This window comes from Cyanistes caeruleus, chromosome 22, assembly GCF_971803275.1.
Source record: "Cyanistes caeruleus chromosome 22, bCyaCae1.hap1.1, whole genome shotgun sequence".
Lineage (NCBI taxonomy): Eukaryota > Metazoa > Chordata > Aves > Passeriformes > Paridae > Cyanistes > Cyanistes caeruleus.
The window spans coordinates 767,543-787,783 of NC_141722.1; the positions used below are offsets into that span (position 1 = coordinate 767,543).

Consider the following 20,241-nt stretch of genomic DNA (forward strand, 5'->3'; position numbering starts at 1 on the left):
GGACCTCGAGGAGCGACACCAAACCCGGGCCGCGCGTGACCCGGCGGGGAGGGGGTTTGGGAACAGCTGCAGGGACAAAGGGCTCTCCCACGCGCGGCCGGGCATTTTAATTAAATTTAATTAAAACAAAGGCGATTAAAGACGCCGGGGGGGGGGTCCGCTGTCCCCAGCGCAGGTGACATCCCCGCGGTGGCAGCGCCCCGGGAGCCCGGGGCGAGCGCCCGCCCTGCAGCTCCAGCCCTGCCCGGAGGAAGAATTCCAGAGCATCGTCACAAAGAAAAGCTTTCAGCAGGAGGAGAAATGGAACCCGGCCGTGCCCGGCGCTGGCGCGGGCCCAGCTCGGCTCGGGTGTCGCGGTGGATATTTCCCAGCGGGGGCCGGACGGTGACCGCCACCCCCTTTGTGCCTCCCGGAGCCCCAACCCCTCCCCGGAGCCCCGAACATCCCGTGGGTGCCGCGGGCCGCTTCCCCCGCTCCCACCGCCGGCCCGGAGGTGGGATTAGGCCGGGCTTTGGCTGATCCCCTCCCAGCAGCCCGGCTTTATAAATCCCCCGCGGCCGCCGGGCGCGGCACCCGAGGGTGTCCGGGGCGGCGGCGATGGCGCAGCAGCGCCGTGTCCAGCTGTCCACGCAGCGCCCGGGCAGCACCGTGTGCGTGCTGGGCACCGAGCTGGCCCTGGACGTGTGCGGGTGAGCGAGGGCACAAATCCGCTTTTCCCCCTTGATCCCATCAGGCGAGAGCCCGAAAATAGCGCGGGCAGGGGCGGGGGCGGGGCTGCTGCTCCAGGGGCTTTTCCCAGGGGATGCGGTCCCGGGAGGGGTGAGGGATGGCACTGCCGGTGTCCCTTCCCAATGTCCCTTCCCAGTGTCCATCCCCCTGTCCCTTCCCCCTGTCCCTTCACTGGGATGATATTCCCAGGGTCCATCCCAGTGTCCATCCCCTCTGTCTATCCCAGTGTCCATCCCGCTGTCCATCCCTGCTGTCCATCCCGCTGTCCATCCCTCTCTCCATCCCGCTGTCCACCCCTCTGTCCACCCCTGTGTCCATCCCAGTGTCCATCCCCTGTGTCCATCCCTGTGTCCATCCCTCTGTCCACCCCTGTGTCCATCCCTGTGTCCATCCCTCTGTCTATCCCAGTGTCCACCCCGCTGTCGACCCCTCTTGTCCAATCCCTGTGTCCATCCCTGTGTCCATCCCTCTCTCCATCCCTGTGTCCACCCCTGTGTCCACCCCTCTCTCCATCCCTGTGTCCATCCCTCTGTCCACCCCTCTGTCCCTCACAGCCTCTCCGGACACCCCCACAGCAGCGGGACCGCCGCATTCCCAGCGGGATTTTGCCACTTTTGGGGCGCCACCAGCCCTTTTTGGGATTTTTGGGATTCCCACGCTGCGCTCCGCATCCCGGCGGGATTTGGAAAACCTTTCCCAGTCCCGGGGGGAGGCGGAGAGCGAAGCCCCCGCCCGGGCGGCCCCTCCGGGCTCCGGAGCCGCTGCCCAAATCCCGGATTCCCTTCCCAAATCCCGGATTCTCTTCCCAAATCCCGGATTCCCTTCCCAAATCCTGGATTCTCTGCCCCGGCTCCGGCCCCAATCCCGGCGCTCCGGGTTTTTGTTCCCCGAGCGGCGCTCGGGGTTCATTCCCCGTCCTCTCCCGCTGCTCCAGGCTGGGATTTTCCCCCTTTTCCAGGGCAGGGATCCGCGTTTCCTTCTCCCGGCTGCGCTCCGGGCCCATGGCCCGCAGCCCCGGGCGGGGCGGGACGGGCTCGGGCCTGCGCTGCGCCGCTCGGGAAATGCCGATTTTGGGGAGATCCACGCCCCAAATCCCCCCCGGGCTGCTCCGGGATCGATGGGAGCGCGGCCGGGTCCCGTCCCCGCTGCCCTCGGGAGGTTCGAGGATTTTATTCCAAGATTTGGGGCGTTTCGGGGAGATTCCCGCAGTTATTTTTGTGGGATTTATTCCCCTTTATTCCCCTTTTTTTCCCCTTTCCCATGGCGGGATATCCCCCGATTTGGGGCGTCTCGGGGGGATTCCCGCGGTTATTTTTGTGGGATTTATTCCCGTCTATTCCATTTATTCCCAGGCGCGCTTCGCACCTGGAATATCCCCGGATTTGGGTTTTTTGAGGAATTCCCGCCGTGCGTTCCGAGCCGCCGCCTTTCCCAGCCTCGGGCGGGATTTGCTTTAATCCCTTTCGGGAATTTGTCGGAATTGCCTTTTCCAGGAGCGGCTGCCCGCACCTTTTGGGGGATTTGCCGCATATCCAGGGAATTGCCGCAATTCCAGGCTGCGGGATTTGCTGCGGGTTGTGAGATTTTGCCTCCCACTGAAGGATTTTTCCCAATTTCATCCCTCAGCACCTCCTGCGGTTGCATTTCTCGGGATTAATTCCATTTTCCAGGAGCTGTTGCTATTCCGGATTTCAGGGTTTGTTTGCATTAAGGAGTTTCACATCTCAGCACTTGTTGCCTTCGCGTTTTCCAGGATTATTTGCATTTTCAACGATTTTTTGCTCTCCCAAATTTCAGGGTTTGTTAGGGTTAAAGATTTTATAACAATTTCGTATCTCAGGGCTTGCTGCTCTTGCGTTTTCCGGGGTTATTTCCATTTTCCAGGACCTTTTCCTGTTCTAAATTTCAGGGTTTGCTCCACATTGAAGGACTTATCCCAATTTCATATCTCAGCCCCTGTTGAAATCACATTTTCCAGGAATATTTACTTTTCCCAGGACTCATCCATATTCCAAGCCCCAGGATTCATTCCCTGCTGAAGGATTTACCCCAACTCCACATTGCAGCCGTTGTTGAAATTGCATTTTCTGGGAATATTCGTGTTTCCCAGGAATATTGGTGTTTCCCGGCAATATTCGCTTTTCCTGGGAATATTTGTGTTTCCTAGCAATATTTGCATTTCCCAGCAATATTTGCTTTTCCTGGCAATATTCGAATTTCCTGGTAATATTCGCATTTCCAAACAATATTTGCATTTCCCAGCAATAGTCACGTTTCCCAGGAATATTTGTGTTTCCCAGTAATATTTGCGGGAATATTGGCAATATTTGAGTTTCCCAGCAATATTCACATTTCCCAGGAATATTCGTGTTTCCTGGGAATATTCGCGTTTCCCTGGAATGGTTGTGTTTCCCTGGAATATTGGCGTTTCCCGGTAATAATCACGTTTCCCAGGAATATTTGCTTTTCCTTGCAATGCTCGCGTTTCCTGGGAACATTCACATTTCCGGGAATATTTGCATTTCCTGGGAATATTTGAGTTTCCCAGCAATACTTGCATTTCCCGGGAATATTCCCGTTCCCCAACAACATTCCTGTTTCCCAGTAATATTCCCATTTCCTGGGAATATTTGTGTTTCCCTGGAATATTGGCGTTTCCCAGGAATATTTGTGTTTCCCAGTAATATTCCCGTTTCCCAGGAATATTTGCGTTTCCCGGGAATATTGGCGTTTTATTTTATTCCCGTGAATTTTCACCTTTCCGGCTAACATTCCCGTTCCCGCGGCTGTTCCAGCTCGGCTCCGCGGGGCGCGGCGGCGTTCCAGGCCCAGGCCACGCCGGGGGTGAAGCTGTGGGTGCTGCGCGAGGCCAGGAGCGTCAAGCTGCCCTCGAGCGTGGGGCGCTGGCCCCTGGCCCCCGGCCCCGAGCTGCTGCTGGCCATGGACGCGCCCAGCAAGGACGTGGGCGACGAGAAGGTGGGACACGGATCCTGGCGGATCCCGGGATTCCTGCTGGATCCCGGGATTACCGCTGGGGGCTGGGATTGCTGCTGGGTGTTGGGATTCCTGCTGGATCCCGGGATTCCTGCTGGATCTCAGGATTCCCAATGGGATTCCTGCTGGGTGTTGGGATTCCTGCTGGGTGTTGGGATTCCTGCTGGATCTCGGGATTCCCAATGGGATTCCTGCTGGATCCTGGGATTCCCAATGGGATTCCTGCTGGGTGTTGGGATTCCTTTCTGGATCTCGGGATTCCTGCTGGATCACCAGATTCCCAATGGGATTCCTGCTGGGTGTTGGGATTCCTGCTGGATCCCGGGATTCCTGCTGGATCACCGGATTCCCAATGGGTGTTGGGATTCCTGCTGGGCGTTGGGATTCCTGCTGGGTGTTGGGATTCCCATGGGATCCTGGATTTACTGCTGGGTGTTGGGATTCCCGTTGGATCCCAGGATTCCCGTTGGGTGTTGAGATTCCTGTAGGGTGTTGGGATTCCTGCTGGGTGTTGGGATTCCCGTTGGATCCCAGGATTCCCGTTGGGTGTTGGGATTCCTGTGGGGTGTTGGGATTCCTGCTGGATCCTGGGATTCCTGCTGGGTGTTGGGATTCCCGTTGGATCCCGGGATCCTGCCCGGCTGGCTCGGTGCCTCATTGCAGGTCAGGATTTCCTATTTCCGCGAGGCCGGTGGGGTTCCCGTGGGCCGGGCCGTGCTCTACCTCACCTGCGTGGGTAAGGGGGAACGGCCCCAAAGCCCCGTTCCCAAAGCGCCATTCCCGGGATTTCCCCCTTTTCCCATCTCGTCCCTGCTCCCGCAGAGGTGTCGCTGGACGCTGACGTCAACCGCAGCGGGGCCGTCAGCCGGACACTGCTGGACAAGGTATCCCGAGGGGCTGGGGAGCAGCCTGGGATTGGGAATTCCTGGCTGACCCCCAGATCCCAATGGGATTGGGAATTCCTGGTTTACCCCCAGATCCCAATGGGATTGGGAATTCCTGTCTGAACCTCAGATCCCAATGGGATGTGGGAATTCCTGGTTTACCCCCAGATCCCAATGGGATTGGGAATTCCCAGCTGACCCCCAGATCCCAATGGGATTGGGAATTCCCAGCTGACCCCCAGAACCCAATGGGATTGGGAATTCCTGGCTGAGTTCCCTGACCCCGGTAGGATTGGAAATTCCTGGCTGAACCTCAGATCCTGATGGGATTGGGATTCCTGGTTTACCCCCAGATCCCAATGGGATTGGGAATTCCCAGTGACCCCCAGACCCCAATGGGATTGGGAATTCCCAGTGACCCCAAGCCGCTCCGTGTCCCCCAGGCCAGCTGGACGTGGGGGCCCGAGGGCCACGGGGCCGTGCTGCTGGTGAACTGCGACCGCGACGACGCCGGCGCCGAGGGCCTGGACAACGAGGACAGCGCCGTGCGCTCCTACAACGGTCCCGCACGGCTCTGAGCCCCAGACTCCCACTTTTCCCTCCATTTTCCCATCTTCCCGCCATTTTCCCACCTTTCCCGCCATTTTCCCATCTTCCCGCCATTTTCCCACCTTTCCCGCCATTTTCCCACCTTTCCCGCCATTTTCCCATCTTCCCGCCATTTTCCCACCTTTCCCGCCATTTTCTCTTCCTTCCACTGCCCAAACCCCATGTTTTCCCACTTTTCCCCTCAATTCCCCCTTTCCACCACAGCCCAGAATCCCCAATTTTCCCTCCCTTTCCCCCAAGTTTTCCCCCTTTTCCCTCAGTTTTCCCACTTTTCCCTCAATTTTCTCTTCCCACCCCAGCCCGGAAATCTCAATTTCCCCACTTTCCCCTCAATTCTCTCCCGCTTTCCCCTGAGTTTTCCCTTTTTTTTCCCACAGCCCAGAACCCTCGATTTTCCCACTTTCCCTGCAGTTTTCCCGCTTTTCCCCAGGTTTTTCCCGGTTTTCCCTGAGTGGTTCCCGTCTCCCCAGACCTGCAGGACATGTCGCAGCTGGTGCTGCGGACGCGCGGGCCCCGCGCCATCTTCGCCGGCCACCGCCTGCTGCTCCACGTCGACTTCGGCGACGCCGACAAAATCCGGGTTTTCTACGGCGGCGGTGAGCGCCCGGATTTGGGGGATTTGGGGGATTTGGGGCATTTTGGGGGAACAGACACCCCTGGATCACTGGGATCAACTCCAAATCCTTGCACTGCTCACCTGGCATCCCACAGCGGGATTGGGCTGATCCACGCGGGGTTTGATCCGGGCGGGGCGAAATCAGCGGGTTTTGGGGTGGATTTAGGGACAAAGTGGGAGCACTGTGGGAATGGGGCTGGATTTTGGGAACACCAGGGGAATGGGGGTGGGTTTTGGGATTGCTGTGGGAATGGGGCTGGGTTTTAGGAACACTGGGGGAAAGGGGCTGGGTTTTGGGAACACCAGGGGAACGGGGGTGGGTTTTGGGATTGCTGTGGGAATGGGGCTGGGTTTTAGGAACACTGTGGTGTGGGGCTGGGTTTTGGGTTCGAGGTTTCCGTGTCCTGCAGACAGTGCGGAGCTGGAGAAGTTCCGGCACGTTCTGGGGGGCTCCAAGCTGGCCTACACCGTGCGGCCGAGCCGGCACTGCCACGAGAGCGTCTTCTACGTGGAGGGCCTGGCCTTCCCCGATGTGGCCTTCTCCGGCCTCGTGTCCCTGCACGTCACCCTGCTCGAGAGCCCCGAAAAGGTCCGGCCGGGGCGTGTGGGAGGGTGGCACAGCGGGGACAGATCCCAAACTCCATCCCTGCCATCCCAAGAGTCTGGGACATCAGGGACAGATCCCAAACTCCATCCCTGCCATCCCAAGAGTCTGGGCCATCAGGGACAGATCCCAAACTCCATCCCTGCCATCCCAGGAGGGTGGTACAGCGGGAACAGATCTTAAACTCCATCCCTGCCATCCCAAGAGTCTGGGCCATCAGGGACAGATCCCAAACTCCATCCCTGCCATCCCAAGAATCTGGGACATCAGGGACAGATCCCAAACTCCACCCCTGCCATCCCAAGAGAGTCTGGGACAGCGGGGACAGACCCCAAACTCCATCTCCACCATCCCAGGGCCTCCTGGAGTGGCCGGTCTTCACGGACTCCGTGGTTTTCCGCGTGGCTCCCTGGATCATGACGCCCAACACGGCAGCACCACTGGAGGTCTTTGTCTGCAGGTGGGTGCCGGCTGCTCCCACCCTGCCCGCCGCCCGATCCGCTCCCAAATCCCGATTATCCCGTTTTTCCCCCAGCGTGGACAACAACGAGGGGTTCGTGGCGGCCGTGGGCGAGCTGGCCGAGAGGGCGCAGTGCCCGCTGACCGTGTGCCCGGCACAGCAGAACCGCCAGGACCGCTGGATCCAGGTGGGAACGCGGCGTGCCCGGCCCCTCCGCGCCGCGGCAGCGCCGGGGGCATTCCCAAAATTCTCCGTGCCTTCTCCAGGATGAGATGGAGTTCGGCTACGTCCAAGCCCCCCACAAGACCTTCCCTGTGGTCTTTGACTCGCCCAGGGACCTCGGCCTGAAGGATTTTCCCATCAGGAGCATCCTGGTATCCAGCCCCTGCCTCCTGCCTTGCCCAGCTTGGCAACCCCCTGAAAACTGGGATAAACCCCTTTAAAAACTGGGATAAACCCCTTTAAAATCTGGGATAAACCCCTTTAAAATCTGGGATAAATCCCTTTAAAAACTGGGATAAATGCCTTTAAAAACTGGGATAAACCCTTTTAAAAACTGGGATAAACCCCTTTAAAAACTGGGATAAACCCTTTTAAAACCTGGGATAAATCCCTTTAAAAACTGGGATAAACCCTTTTAAAAACTGGGATAAACCCCTTTAAAAACTGGGATAAACCCTTTTAAAACCTGGGATAAACCCCTTTAAAAACTGGGATAAATCCCTTTAAAAACTGGGATAAACCCTTTTAAAACCTGGGATAAACCCCTTTAAAACCTGGGATAAATCCCTTTAAAAACTGGGATAAACCCTTTTAAAATCTGGGATAAACCCCTTTAAAAACTGGGATAAACCCCTTTAAAACTGGTATAAACCCCTTTAAAAACTGGGATAAACCCCTTTATTTCCTGAATTTTCAGGGTGGGAAGCTCCAGCACAAGATTTGGGGGTGCAGTGCTTTGGTGCCAACAGCTGCATTTTTAAACCGTTTTCTCCCATTTTCCCCCCACACCCAGGGCCCCGATTTTGGCTACGTGGCCCGGCAGGCTCCGGAGGGCGCTTCCAGCCTGGATTCCTTCGGGAATTTGGAGGTGAGCCCTCCCGTGACGGTGGCGGGCAAGGAGTACCCCTTGGGGCGCATCCTGATCGGCAGCAGCTTCCCCAGGTGAGCCGGCAGCAGGAGAACCCCAAAGGAAAAGGATTTCCCGGCCGGCTTTGGGGTCGGCTCCCAGCGGGGTGCCCCAACCGGCCGGCGCTCCCCCAGGCTGGGTGGCCGCAGGATGGCCAAGGCCGTGCGGGATTTCCTGCTGGCCCAGAAGGTCCAGGCGCCCGTGGAGCTCTTCTCGGACTGGCTCCACGTCGGGCACGTGGATGAGTTCCTGAGCTTCGTCCCCGCGCCCGATCGGAAGGTGAGGAATCCCGGGATGGGGAAAAAGCGGGATGAGACCCTCGGAGCCCTCCCTGACCTCCTCCTCCTCCTCCTGGCCCGCAGGGATTCCGGATGCTCCTGGCCAGCCCCAGCGCCTGTTACCAGCTGCTCAAGGAGAAGCAGGAGGAGGGGTTCGGAGAGGCTGCCATGTTCCAGGGTAGGGGGGGACGGGAAAAGGGGCTCTGAGCATCCGTTTTCCCTTTTTCCTGCAAAACGCGGTGGGGGAGGTGGCTGGACCCTGAAAGCCGGCTGGGAACTGGGGGCAGAACGGAGCAGAATTAATGAATGAATTAATTCACAACACGGATCGCGTTCCCCGAGCTCTGGGGTCACAGCAGGGGTCTCATCCCCACCGAGCTGGGCAGGATTCCAGCCCGGCTCCCTCTGGGCAGGGTTGGACAGGGACGGGGTGCCCAAGCCGACCATCAACGAGATCCTGGCTAACGAGGAGCTCCGCAAGTTCAACGAGTACGCCCAGGTGAGGGCAGGGAGCAGGAGGCTCTGATCCATGTCCTTCTGTCCCCTCCTCCCTCTTTCCTCCCCTCCAGACATCCTCCATCACCACCCCCGCTTCATCCATCTCCCCATTGCTCTGTCCCTCTGTCCCTCCCTCTGTCCCTCCCTCTGTCCAGCCTTCCGTCCATCCATGGATCCATGGATCCATCCATCCATCCATCCATCCATCCATCCATCCATCCATCCATCATCCATCATCCATCCATCCATCATCCATCCATCCATCCATCCATCCATCCATCCATCCATCATCCATCCATCCATCCATCATCCATCCATCCATCATCCATCATCCATCATCCATCCATCCATCCATCCATCCATCCATCCATCCATCCATCCATCATCCATCCATCCATCCATCCATCCATCCATCCATCCATCCATCCATCATCCATCCATCATCCATCCATGGATCCCTCCCTCCCTCTGTCCACCCCTCTCTCCGGCCCATCCAGGCTCCCATCCCTCTCTCCCTTTCCCTCTCCCTGTCCCTCCATCTCCCCTTCCCGTTGTCCATCTCCTGACGCTCTGTCCCTCCCGGTTCCCAGAGCTGCATCAGCTGGAACCGGGATGTCCTGAAGCGCTCGCTGGGCCTGGCTGAGCCGGACATCCTGGACATCCCGCAGCTCTTCCAGGGCGATGCCGCCTCCGGTGCCCAGGCTTTCTTCCCGGACATGGTAACGGCACCCCTGACCTCCTCGGGATGGGATCGGGGCTGGGATGGGGCTGGGATGGGGCTGGGATGGGATCGGAGACAGGATTTTCCTGGGATGGGATCGGGGCTGGGAGAATGGCCAGGATGGGATCAGGGCTGGGATGGGATCAGGGGCGGCATTTCCCTGAATGGGATCAGGGCTGGGATTGCAGCAGGGATTTCCCTGGATGGGATTGGGGCCAGGATTTCCTGGGCTGGGATGTCCCTGGGATTTCTCCAAGATGGGATCAGGGCCAGGATTTCCCTGGATGGGATCAGAGCTGGGATTCCCCAGGATGGGATCAGGGCTGGGATTCCCCAGGATGGGATGGGGGCTGGGATTCCCTGGGATGGGATCAGGGCTGGGATTCCCCAGGATGGGATCAGGGCTGGGATTCCCCAGGATGGGCTCGGGGCCGGGATGGGATCCCGCTGGAATCTCGGCGCTGCAGGTGAACATGCTGGTGCTGGGCCGGCACCTGGGCATCCCCAAGCCCTTCGGGCCCGTGGTGGGCGGGCGCTGCTGCCTGGAGCAGCGCGTGCGGGAGCTGCTGGAGCCGCTGGGCCTCTCCTGCACCTTCATCGACGACTTCTTCTCCTACCACGTGCTGGCCGGGGACGTGCACTGCGGCACCAACGTGCGCCGCAAGCCCTTCGCCTTCAAGTGGTGGCACGTGGTGCCCTGAGCTGCCCGCGTCCCCTCTGGTTCCTTCCGTGTCCCCTCTGCGTCTTCTCTGTCCCCACTCCATGTCCCTCTTGCTCCCCTCTGTGTCACTCCTGTGTCCTCTCCGTGTCCCTTCTGTGTTCCTTCCATGTCCCTGCCATGTCCCTTCTGTGTCCTCTCTGTGTCCCCCCTGTGTCCCCCCAGTCCCCCTGTGTCCCTCCTGTGTCCCCTCCATGTCCCCCCTGTGTCCCCCCCATGTGCCCTCCAGTGCCTTCCGTGTCCCCCCCATGTCCCCTCTGTGTCCCCTCTGTCTCCACCTCCGTGTCCCCCCATGTCCCCACCGTGTCCCTCCCATGTCCCCCGTGTCCCCACCGTGTCCCTCCCGTGTCCCCTCCATGTCCCCCATGTCTCCTCCATGTCCTCTCTGTGTCCCCACGTGTCCCCCTATGTCCCCCCATGTCCCCTCTGTGTCCCCTCTGTCCCCACCTTTGTGTCCCCCCATGTCCCTCCCGTGTCCCCTCCATGTCCCCTCTGTGTCCCCACCGTGTCCCTCCCGTGTCCCCTCCATGTCCCCTCCATGTCCCCCCTGTGTCCCCCCCGTGTCCCCCTGCTCCCAATCCCGCCCCGTCCCTCCCAAGTGCCTTTGGGGTCAGGAATAAATCCGGGCTGTGGCTCCCGGCACTGGGAGAACGCTGGACTGGTTAAACTGGTGGGGAGCGGGAGCCGCTGTCCCGTGGAATCAGGGAATCGGGGAACAACAACAACAACAAAAAAAATTTAAAAAAAATAAATCTTCAGCATTGAAAAACGAAGAAACCGGGACTTTAAAAGGCCAAAAATCAGAATTTTTGAACCTCAAACCGACGGGAGCCGATGGAATTCCTCGGGAATGGCCCCTCGGGAATGACCCCCACCCTTCCCGAGCCGGGAATTCCTCGGGAATGTGGGAACGCCCCCCCCCCCCCCCCGAGAATTTTTTTGGGTTTTGGTGATTCCCCACCCCGAAATCCTAAATATTGCTCCAAAAAACGGGATTTTGGGATTTTCCAGCCGGGACCTCCCCTCTCCAACGCCTCTGGAAAACAACCCCCATCCCAAAAAAAACCCCAAAAATTGACCAAAGCCCTTTTTTCTTTTTGTTTGTTTTACTGCAAACTCCCCGAGCGCCGCCCCGGGGGAGATGGGAAGGAGCAAAAAATCCATGGAAAAATCCAGGAGAATCCCTAAAAACGGCCCGAAGGGAGCGGGAATGGCGCGGGGCAGAGCCGGGCTCTGCTCCTGAAGGCACCTCGAGATTCCAGCACAGTGACCTGGCACGGAGGGAATCGGGAATGGGGGATCGGGAAGGAGGGAATGCGGGAGTTCCCGCTGATCCCGGGCCAAACCATCCGCCAGAAGGGGAAAAAGAAAAATCCCAAATTCCCGGGAAAAGGAATTCCTTTGGGACTCCCCTCGTGATCCCTGAGATGTCCCCGGGGTGGGCGAGGGCGGGGAGGGGAGCCCGGGAATGCTGCTGGGATGGGATCCGGGAATGCTGCTGGGATCCGGGAATTCTGCTGGGATGGGATCCGGGAATGCTGCTGGGATGGGATCCGGGATCCCCGCGGATGCTGGAGGGTGGGAGGGGGGGAAATCCCGAAAACTGTAGCACCCAAAGTAGGGGAAACCAGCAAAAAAATGGGAATGTTGGGGGAAAAAATGGGAATGTTGGGGGAAAAAATGGGAATGTCGGGGGAAAAAATGGGAATGTCGGGGGAAAACCAGGCGTTGGCAGCTGCTCTTTATGGATCCCCAATCCCTAAAGGGATCCCAAGCCGGGATCAGATCCCCAAAGTGATCCCAAGCCGGCAGCCGTGGGGATTCGGGGCCGGAAAAACGGGAAACAGTAAAAAAAAAGCTCCGGAAAAACACAAATAAAATAAAAATAATTGGAGGCCAGAGGCCAGAGAAGCCGGGGCGGGAAGGTCCGGCTGCGGCTGGGAATTCCAAAAGCCGGGAATGGGGGTGGGAATGACCCCCCTGTGGGGGGCTGGCAGTGCGGGAAGGGGGAGGGGGCGGGATGGAGAAGCGGGATCGGGATTGGGATCGGGATCGGGATCGGGGCCCCTCAGAGGGTGCGGGGGTTGTACTCCGGGAGCTTCCGCAGCTTCTCCTGCTCCGCCTCCGACTCGTCCCGGGCGATCACCAGAGAGTGGGAATAGCCCATGGCCACCTGGAACGGGAACGGGAACGGGAATGGGAAAGGGAATAGCCCATGGCCACCTGGAATGGGAATGGGAATGGGAAAGGGAAAGGGAATAGCCCATGGAAGTGGGAATGGGCCAGCTGAGAATGGGAATGGCCACCTGGAATGGGAATGGGAACGGGAATGGGAATAGGAAAGGGAATAGCCCATGGCCACCTGGAATGGGAATGGGAAAGGGCAGCTGGGAATGGGAATAGCCCATGAAACTGGGAATGGGAATGGGAACAGTCCAAGGAACTGGGAATGGCAATGGCCCACGGAGCTGCGAATGGCCCCGTGGGTGTGATGAGCCCGGCCTCAGTTTCCCCGTTTGTTTAGGGAGGGGCCCCAGGTGCCCCCTCCCTCACCCCGTGGCTGCCACGGGCTGGGTAAAGCCTCAGCCCCACCCCGGACCATTCCAGGGGGTCCGGGACCCCCTCCCCAGCCCCCCCCGATCATTCCAGGGGTCCAGGACCCCCTCCCCAGCCCCCCCCGATCATTCCAGGGGTCCGGGATCCCCTCCCCAGCCCAAGCTCCCCCCCGGGGTCCCCCCACCTGCTCGGTGTAGATCCCATCCAGGGTTTTCACCTCCTGCGCCGCCGTGGACGATTTGGGTTTGTGGTCCCCGTAGCCCTATGGAAACAGGGGCGGTCAGTGGGGCCACAGGGGCCGGGCCTCGGGGTGTTTGGGGTGTCCTTTTGGGGCTCCCAGGGGTGTTTGGGGTTCCCAGGGGTGTTTGGGGTGTCCCTTCGGGGTTCCCAGGGGGATTTGGGGCTCCCAAGGGGATTTGAGGTGTCAGTTCAGGGTTCCCAGGGGTGTTTGGGGTTCCCAGGGGGATTTGGGGTTCCCAGGGGGATTTGAGGTGTCCCTTTGGGGTTCCCAGGGGATTTGAGGCTCCAGTTCGGGGTTCCCAGGGGGATTTGAGGTGTCCCTTTGGGGTTCCCATGGGTATTTGGGGTTCCCAGGGGGATTTGAGGTGTCCCTTTGGGGTTCCCAGGGGTGTTTGGAGTTCCCAGGGGTGTTTGGAGTTCCCAGGGGCGTTTGGGGTTCCCAGGGGCGTTTGGGGTTCCCAGGGGTGTCTGGGGTGTCCCTTTGGGGTCGGTACCAGCTCCCCGAAGGTGGGTGAGGGTCCCCAGCTGATGGTGCTCTCGTCGGCCGCCACGATGACGGAGCTCTTCCTGCGGGGGAGGTGAGCCCTGAGCGCCCGCCCGCCCCCGATCCCGGGAAAGGGATTTGGGAATTCCCCCGGAGCCGCGCTCACCCGCAGGCCAGGCTGCGGATCTTCCAGCCGCAGAGATCCTGCACGGCTTTGGGATACATGGTGGATTCCCGGGAAGTGTTGGTGGCGCCCCAGAAGAACAATCCACCTGCAAGGGAACCCGTCAGGGCACGGATCCCCCCCGGAATTCCCAAATCCTGGGAATCCCACCCGTCAGGGCACAGATCCTGGAATTCCCAAACTGCGGGAATCCCACCTGTCAGGTTATGGATCCCCCCAGAATTCCCAAATCCTGGCATTCCTGGGATCCCACCTGTCAGGGCATGTGTCCCCTCAGAATTCCCAAATCCCGGCATTCCCACCTGTGAGGACACAAATCCCCCCAGAATCCCCAAATCCCAGATCCCGAATTCCCACCTGTCCCGCTGCCGTACCCCTGGCATTCCCGGCGTTCCCGGCATTCCCCACCTGTCTCGCTGACGGCGAAGGAGCAGGTGTATCCCGCGTAGATCTGGGAAGCGCCGCGTCCCGGGAAGTCGAAGAGCTTCACCAGCCGCGGAACCATCTCGTCCTTCTGCTCGGCGTGGCCCAGGCGCCCGTAGCCGCCGAAGCCCCAGGAGAAGACGCGTTTCTGGGAATCCAGCACCAGCTGGGAGCGACAGGGAGCGGCCATCAGGGATCCCAAAAAGCCCAGGGGATTCCTGGGAATCCGGCTGGGATGGAGCGGGGATCAGGGATCCCAAAAAGCCCAGGGATAGACCGCCCCCATTCCTGTTCCCATTCATGATCCCGTTCCCATTCCCCTTCCTGCTTTGCCCATGTCTGGACGGTGTGGTTGGCTCTGCAGGCCATGTCCTGCCCCCATTCCCATTCCCATTCCCATTCCCATTCCCATTCCCATTCCCAATCCCAATCTGTATGGTGTGGTTGGCTCCGCAGGCCATGCCCCGCCCCCATTCCCATTCCCATTCCCATTCCCATTCCCACATTCCCATTCCCATTCCCATTCCCATATTCCTATTCCCATATTCCCATTCCCATATTCCCAATCCCAATCCCAATCCATACGGTGTGGTTGGCTCCACAGGCCACATCCCGCCCCCATTCCCATATTCCCATTCCCACATTCCCATTGCCACATTCCCGATCCCGATCCGTATGGTGTGGTTGGCTCCACAGGCCACGTCCCGCCCCCATTCCCATATTCCCATTCCCACATTCCCGGGGCCATTCCCGGTTTCCCGGTGTCCGTACGGTGTGGTTGGCTCCGCAGGCCACGTCCCGGACCACCACGTTGGGCACGGGCAGCACCTGCCCGTCCTTGGTGCGCTCCACGAAGAGCGCCAGGCGCCGCGGCAGCAGCTCGCAGTCGTACTCGATGCGCTGCGCCCGCGCGATGAACTTCCCGTCGGAATTGTGCCCTGCAGCGCCGGGACAAGGCGGAGACAGCGCATTCCGGACCGCCCCCGATCCCATGGGATCATCCTGAACTGCCCTGATCCCATGGGATCATCCCCAACTACCCCGATCCCATGGGATCATCCTGAACTGCCCTGATCCCATGGGATCATCCCCAACTACCCCGATCCCACGGGATCATCCTGAACTGCCCCGATTCCACAGGATCATCCTGAAGTGCCCCGATCCCACGGGATTATCCTGAACAGCCCTGATCCCATGGGATCATCCCCAACTGCCCCGATCCCGCAGGATCATCCTGAACTGTCCTGGTCCTGCAGGATCATCCTGAAGTGCCCTGATCCCACAGGATCATCCTGAACAGCCCTGATCCCATGGGATCATCCTGAACTGCCCTGATCCCATGGGATCATCCTGAACTCCCCGATCCCACGGGATCATCCTGAACTGTCCTGGTCCTGCGGGATCATCCTGAACTGCCCTGATCCCATGGGGTCATCCTGAACTCCCTGATCCCGCGGGATCATCCTGAACTGCCCTGATCCCACGGGATCATCCTGAACAGCTCTGATCCCATAGGATCATCCCCAACTGCCCTGATCCCATGGAATCACCCTGAACCATCCCCATCCTACAGGATCATCCTAAACAGCCCCGATCCCATGGGATCATCCTGAACCAGCCCTCATCCCACAGGATGATTCCCAACTTCCCTGATCCCATGGGATGATCCCAAATCCCGTACCCAGCTGTCCGTACTCCGGACACCCGAAGGAGTACACAGAGTACATCCATGGGGTTATCCCACGGGATTATCCCGGGTTTCCGTACCCAGCTGTCCGTACTCCGGACACCCGAAGGAGTACAGGTTCCCCTTGCAGTCCATCACCATGCTGAACTCGGCACCGCAGCCCAGCTTGCAGATCGGCTGCCCGTTGTACAGGATCTGGGAAAAACCGGGAATCGGCATCGGGAAAACCGGGAACGAGGGGAAACGGGATGGGGAAGGCGGGAAAAAGCGGGATCAGAAAAAAACCCGGGGGAAAAGGGAAAAACGGGGATCGGAAGCGCGGGAGAAGCTGGGAAAACGGGATCAGGAAAGGCAGGAAAAAGGGAAAAATGGGGAGTTTCCATGGGAAATCCCCGGTCTGCAGGAAAAACGGGATCAAGAAGATGGGAAGAGCGGGTGAAAAGAAAGACACGGGAAAAGCAGGAAAAACAGGATCCAGAAACAGAGGAAAAAGGAAAAAAAAGAAAGGGAATTTCCATGGGAAATCCCCGATCTGCAGGAAAAGCCGGAAAACCAGAATCCAAAAAAAAATTTGGGAAACAGGGGAAAAAAAGCTGAATTTCCAACGGAAAATCCCCAACAGCTCAACTTCCAAATCCCGGTTTTTCCTTTCCCCGCCGCAGCTCCCGGCTGAGATCCCAAGGGGGTTTTCCTGGGAATATTTCACGGGATGCCCCCAGATGTGTGGATTTGTCCGGGAATGCCGGGAATTTGGGATCCGTACCTGGGTGGGGCTGGGCACGGCGTCCGTCTGGTTCCCCAGCCCCAGCTGGCCCAGCTTGTTCTCCCCGAAGGCGAACACGGAGCCGCTCTCTGCGGGAACAGCGGGATCGGGGGGAAAAGCGGGATCTTGGGAATGCTCTCCCAGAATCCGGGGGAGAAGGGGTTGGGTTTTGGGATAAAGGGGCAGGATTTGGGGCATTTCCCAGGATTTTGGGCATAGGGTCAGATTGGGTGCAGTTTTCCCGGGATTTGGCGCACTTTCCCTGAGATTTGGGCTGTTTGCTGGGATTCAGTGAAGTTTTGCCAGGATTGGGGCAGTTCCTGGGATGGGGCATTTTCCAGGATTTGCCATTTCCTAGGTCGGGGCCATTCTCAGACCATTCCCAGACCATTCCTGGACCATCCCCAGGCCATTCCGAGGCCACTCCCAGACCATTCCCAGGCCAGGGCCATTCCCGGACCATTCCCAGACCATTCCCAGACCATTCCCAGGCCAGGGCCATTCCCGGACCATTCCCAGACCATTCCCAGACCATTCCCAGACCATTCCCAGACCGTTCCCAGGCCGTTCCCAGACCATTCCCAAGCCATTCCCACACCGTTCCCGGGCCGTACCGGTCAGTGCCAGGGTGTGATTCCGGCCGCAGGCGGCCGCCACGATGGACTCGTTGCCCAGGGCCTCGATTGGCCGCGGCGCCTCCACGCGTTTGGTGTCGCCGTGGCCCAGCTGCCCCTTCTCGTTCCGGCCTGCGGGAATATCCCACATTCCCGTGGGAAAACCTCCCAGCCCCACCCCTGGCTGCTCCTTCCCTACTCCCGAATTTCCCCGGAGGGCGTTCCCGCTCATCCCTGGGAATAAATCCCGACCCCTCCTGCCAGGGAATCCCAGAGGGATGGGGACCCCAATCCCTTTTCCCTCCAGGATGAGCCCTTCCCAGCTCCCTCGGGAATTCTCCAGCCCCTTCCCAGCTCCCTCAGGAATCCCCATTCCCAGGGAGGTTTCTGGTATCCCAGATTCCCAGGGGAGGTTTATGGGATCAATCCCGCACTCCTGGGGCAGATCTCTGGGATCCCACATTCCCGTATTCCCTCATTCCCAGGGTGGTCTCCACACTCCATCCCGCATTCCCGGGGAGGTCTCCGCGCTCCAGCCCACATTCCCAGGGAGGTCTCTGGGATCAATCCCGCATTCCCAGGGAGGTCTCTGGGATCCCACATTCCTGTATTCCCACATTCCCAGGCAGGTTTCCGTGTTCCTTCCCACGTTCCCAGGGAGGTCTCCGCGCTCCATCCCACATTCCCAGGGAGGATTCCACACTCCATCCCTCGTTCCCAGGGAGGATTCCGCGCTCCATCCCTCGTTCCCAGGGAGGATTCCGCGCTCCATCCCGCGTTCCCAGGGAGGATTCCGCGCTCCATCCTGCGTTCCCAGGGAGGATTCCGCGCTCCATCCCTCGTTCCCAGGGAGGATTCCGCGCTCCATCCCGCGTTCCCGGCTCACCCCAGCTCCAGAGGCGGCCCTCGGCGGTGATGAGCAGGCTGTGCGCGGCGCAGGGCCCCGACACCACCGAGCGCACCCGCAGCGCGCCCAGGCTGCCGTAGCGGTGCGGCCCCCACAGGTTCTGACCCAGGTTCCGGTACGCCGCTGGAAAAGCGGGAATGAGGCCGTCACAGTGGGAAACGGCCCCGGGAAACACGGGAAAATCGTCCGGAAAAATTGTCCAGGAAATCCGGGAGAACAGCCCCAGGAAACCCGGGAAAATTGTCCAGGAAATCCAGGAAAATCCCGGAAAATCGTCCAAAAAATCATCCAGGAAAATCCAGGAAATTATCTAATTGACCTCAAATACCAATTAATCCCAGCAATTAAGGAGCCTCTGCGCCACTACATTCACTGATTACTAATTAATACAAATTAATTGATCATCTGTTAGCAAGGCCCTACCGTTCCTCAAACCATTCATTAATTAATAACAGATTGGACATTAATAAGCCCTTACCTTGCCCCAATGCATTCATCGATTACTAATTAATATCAATTAATCCCAGCCATTAATGAACTTTTACCCTGCCCCAATGCATTCATCGATTACTAATTAATATCAAATAATCCCAGCCATTAGCCAGCCCCTCCCCTGCCCCCGAAGAATTACTAATTAATGAACACCCATCCATTGAGGAGCCCCGTGGCCGCCCCGGGGGTTCATTAATGACCAATTAACCCCAATTAATGCCTACCCTGCTGCTTGGGCACCTCCTTGCGGCCGATCAGGTCCCAGTTGGTGGCACCGAAGATCAGGAGCTGCCCCCGGCTCTTGGAGCCCTCGAGCTTCTGTGGGACCCAGGGGACACTCAGGGACAGCCAGGGGACACTTGGGGACACTCAGGGACAGCCAAGGCACACTTGGGGACACTCAGGGACACTTGGGGACACTTGGGGACAGCCAAGGGACACTTGGGGACACTCAGGGACACTTGGGGACACTCGGGGGACAGAGGGGACACTCAGGGGACACTCAGGGACACTTGGGGACACTCAGGGACACTTGGGGACACTCAGGGACACGGGGACAGCCAGGGGACACTCACGGACAGGCAGAGGACACTCAGGGGACAGAGGGGACACTCAGGGAACACTCAGGAGACACCCAGGGACACTCAGGGACTGCCAGGGACACCCCAGGACATGGGGACACCCAAAGGACACTCAGGGGACACCCAGAGACAGCCAGGGGACACTCAGGGGACACCTGGGGACACCCAGGGACACTCAGGGACACCCCAGGACATGGGGACACTCAGGGGACACCCAGGGACACCGAGGGACACTCAGGGGACACCCAGGGACACCGAGGGACACTCAGGGCATGGTGGGTACAGGGGGCACACTGGGGGCGCTTTGGGGGTGTGCAATGGGGCACACTCGGGGCACACTCAGAGCTCGGTATGTAACGGGACACACTCGGGGCACACTTGGGGATCACTCGCGGATCACTGGGGGATCACTCGGGGCACACTCAGGGATCACTCGCGGATCACTCGGGGCACACTCAGGGATCACTCAGGGATCTCTCAGGGCACACTCGGGGATCACTCGGGGCACACTTGGGGCACACTCAGAGCTCGGTATGTAACGGGACACACTCGGGGCACACTTGGGGATCACTCGCGGATCACTCGGGGCACACTCGGGGCACACTCAGAGCTCAGTGTTTAACGGGGCACACTCGGGGATCACTCGGGGCACACTCGGGGATCACTCGCGGATCACTCGGGGCACACTCAGGGCACACTCGGGGATCACTCAGGGCACACTCGGGGCACACTCAGGGCACACTCGGGGCACACTCAGGCGGTTCCCGGGGTGCCCTCCCCGCTCTCACGATGCGCTCCTTGCTGTGCTCGGGCTCGCAGATCACCGCGCTCTGCCCTCGGGCTCCGCCGCCTCCGGGCCCCGCCGCCGCCGCCGCCGCCGCCGCTCCGGGCCTGCCGGGCCTGCGGCTCCCGGGGCTCCCGGCCCGCGGCCGCCGCTCCCGGGGCGCCTCCTCCTCGCTGCTGCCGCCGCTGCTGCCGCCGCCGCCGGGCCGGGGCCGCCGCCGCCCGCCGCCCGCAGCGCCCGCGCCCGCCGCGTCCCAGGGCGGCCCCGCCGCCTTCCTGCGGGGCAT

General features: G+C 59.7%; 2 protein-coding genes across 2 annotated transcripts; one reads left to right on the top strand and one right to left on the bottom strand.

Moving 5' to 3' along the window:
* Window positions 1-594: 594 nt before the first annotated feature.
* On the top strand, window positions 595-10,888 carry LOC111938497 (protein-arginine deiminase type-3-like). Its single transcript, XM_023940235.2, has 16 exons — window positions 595-689; window positions 3,525-3,705; window positions 4,387-4,459; window positions 4,546-4,607; window positions 5,051-5,168; window positions 5,687-5,812; window positions 6,243-6,421; window positions 6,793-6,896; window positions 6,972-7,083; window positions 7,163-7,270; window positions 7,912-8,060; window positions 8,160-8,304; window positions 8,388-8,481; window positions 8,717-8,802; window positions 9,392-9,520; window positions 9,990-10,888. The coding sequence occupies exons 1-16, from the start codon at window positions 598-600 to the stop codon at window positions 10,221-10,223; spliced, it is 1,992 nt and encodes a 663-aa protein (XP_023796003.1). The 5' UTR covers window positions 595-597; the 3' UTR covers window positions 10,224-10,888.
* A 439-nt stretch (window positions 10,889-11,327) lies between these two features.
* Window positions 11,328-20,241, bottom strand: RCC2 (regulator of chromosome condensation 2). The gene is made up of 12 exons (XM_086860374.1): window positions 19,960-20,241; window positions 18,815-18,908; window positions 18,078-18,221; window positions 17,192-17,323; window positions 16,578-16,666; window positions 15,895-16,009; window positions 14,899-15,065; window positions 14,113-14,293; window positions 13,687-13,792; window positions 13,531-13,603; window positions 12,981-13,058; window positions 11,328-12,413 (listed from the first exon to the last, which is right to left on the bottom strand). Exons 1-12 carry the CDS (start codon window positions 20,239-20,241, stop codon window positions 12,309-12,311), a joined length of 1,566 nt encoding a protein of 521 aa, XP_086716500.1. The 3' UTR covers window positions 11,328-12,308.

Bases quoted from the DNA above. Each gene is read 5' to 3' on its own strand.
- LOC111938497 (XM_023940235.2), top strand. From the start codon at position 598: ATGGCGCAGCAGCGCCGTGTCCAGCTGTCCACGCAGCGCCCGGGCAGC. The intron at 4,608-5,050 runs GTATCCCGAGGG...CGTGTCCCCCAG, and splicing joins GCCGGACACTGCTGGACAAG to GCCAGCTGGACGTGGGGGCC. The intron at 6,897-6,971 runs GTGGGTGCCGGC...TTTTTCCCCCAG, and splicing joins CTGGAGGTCTTTGTCTGCAG to CGTGGACAACAACGAGGGGT.
- RCC2 (XM_086860374.1), bottom strand. From the start codon at position 20,241: ATGCCCCGCAGGAAGGCGGCGGGGCCGCCCTGGGACGCGGCGGGCGCG. The intron at 15,066-15,894 runs GTACGGAAACCC...CCGGCGCTGCAG, and splicing joins TCCGGAGTACGGACAGCTGG to GGCACAATTCCGACGGGAAG. The intron at 13,793-14,112 runs GTGGGGAATGCC...GTTCCCTTGCAG, and splicing joins CTTCGCCGTCAGCGAGACAG to GTGGATTGTTCTTCTGGGGC.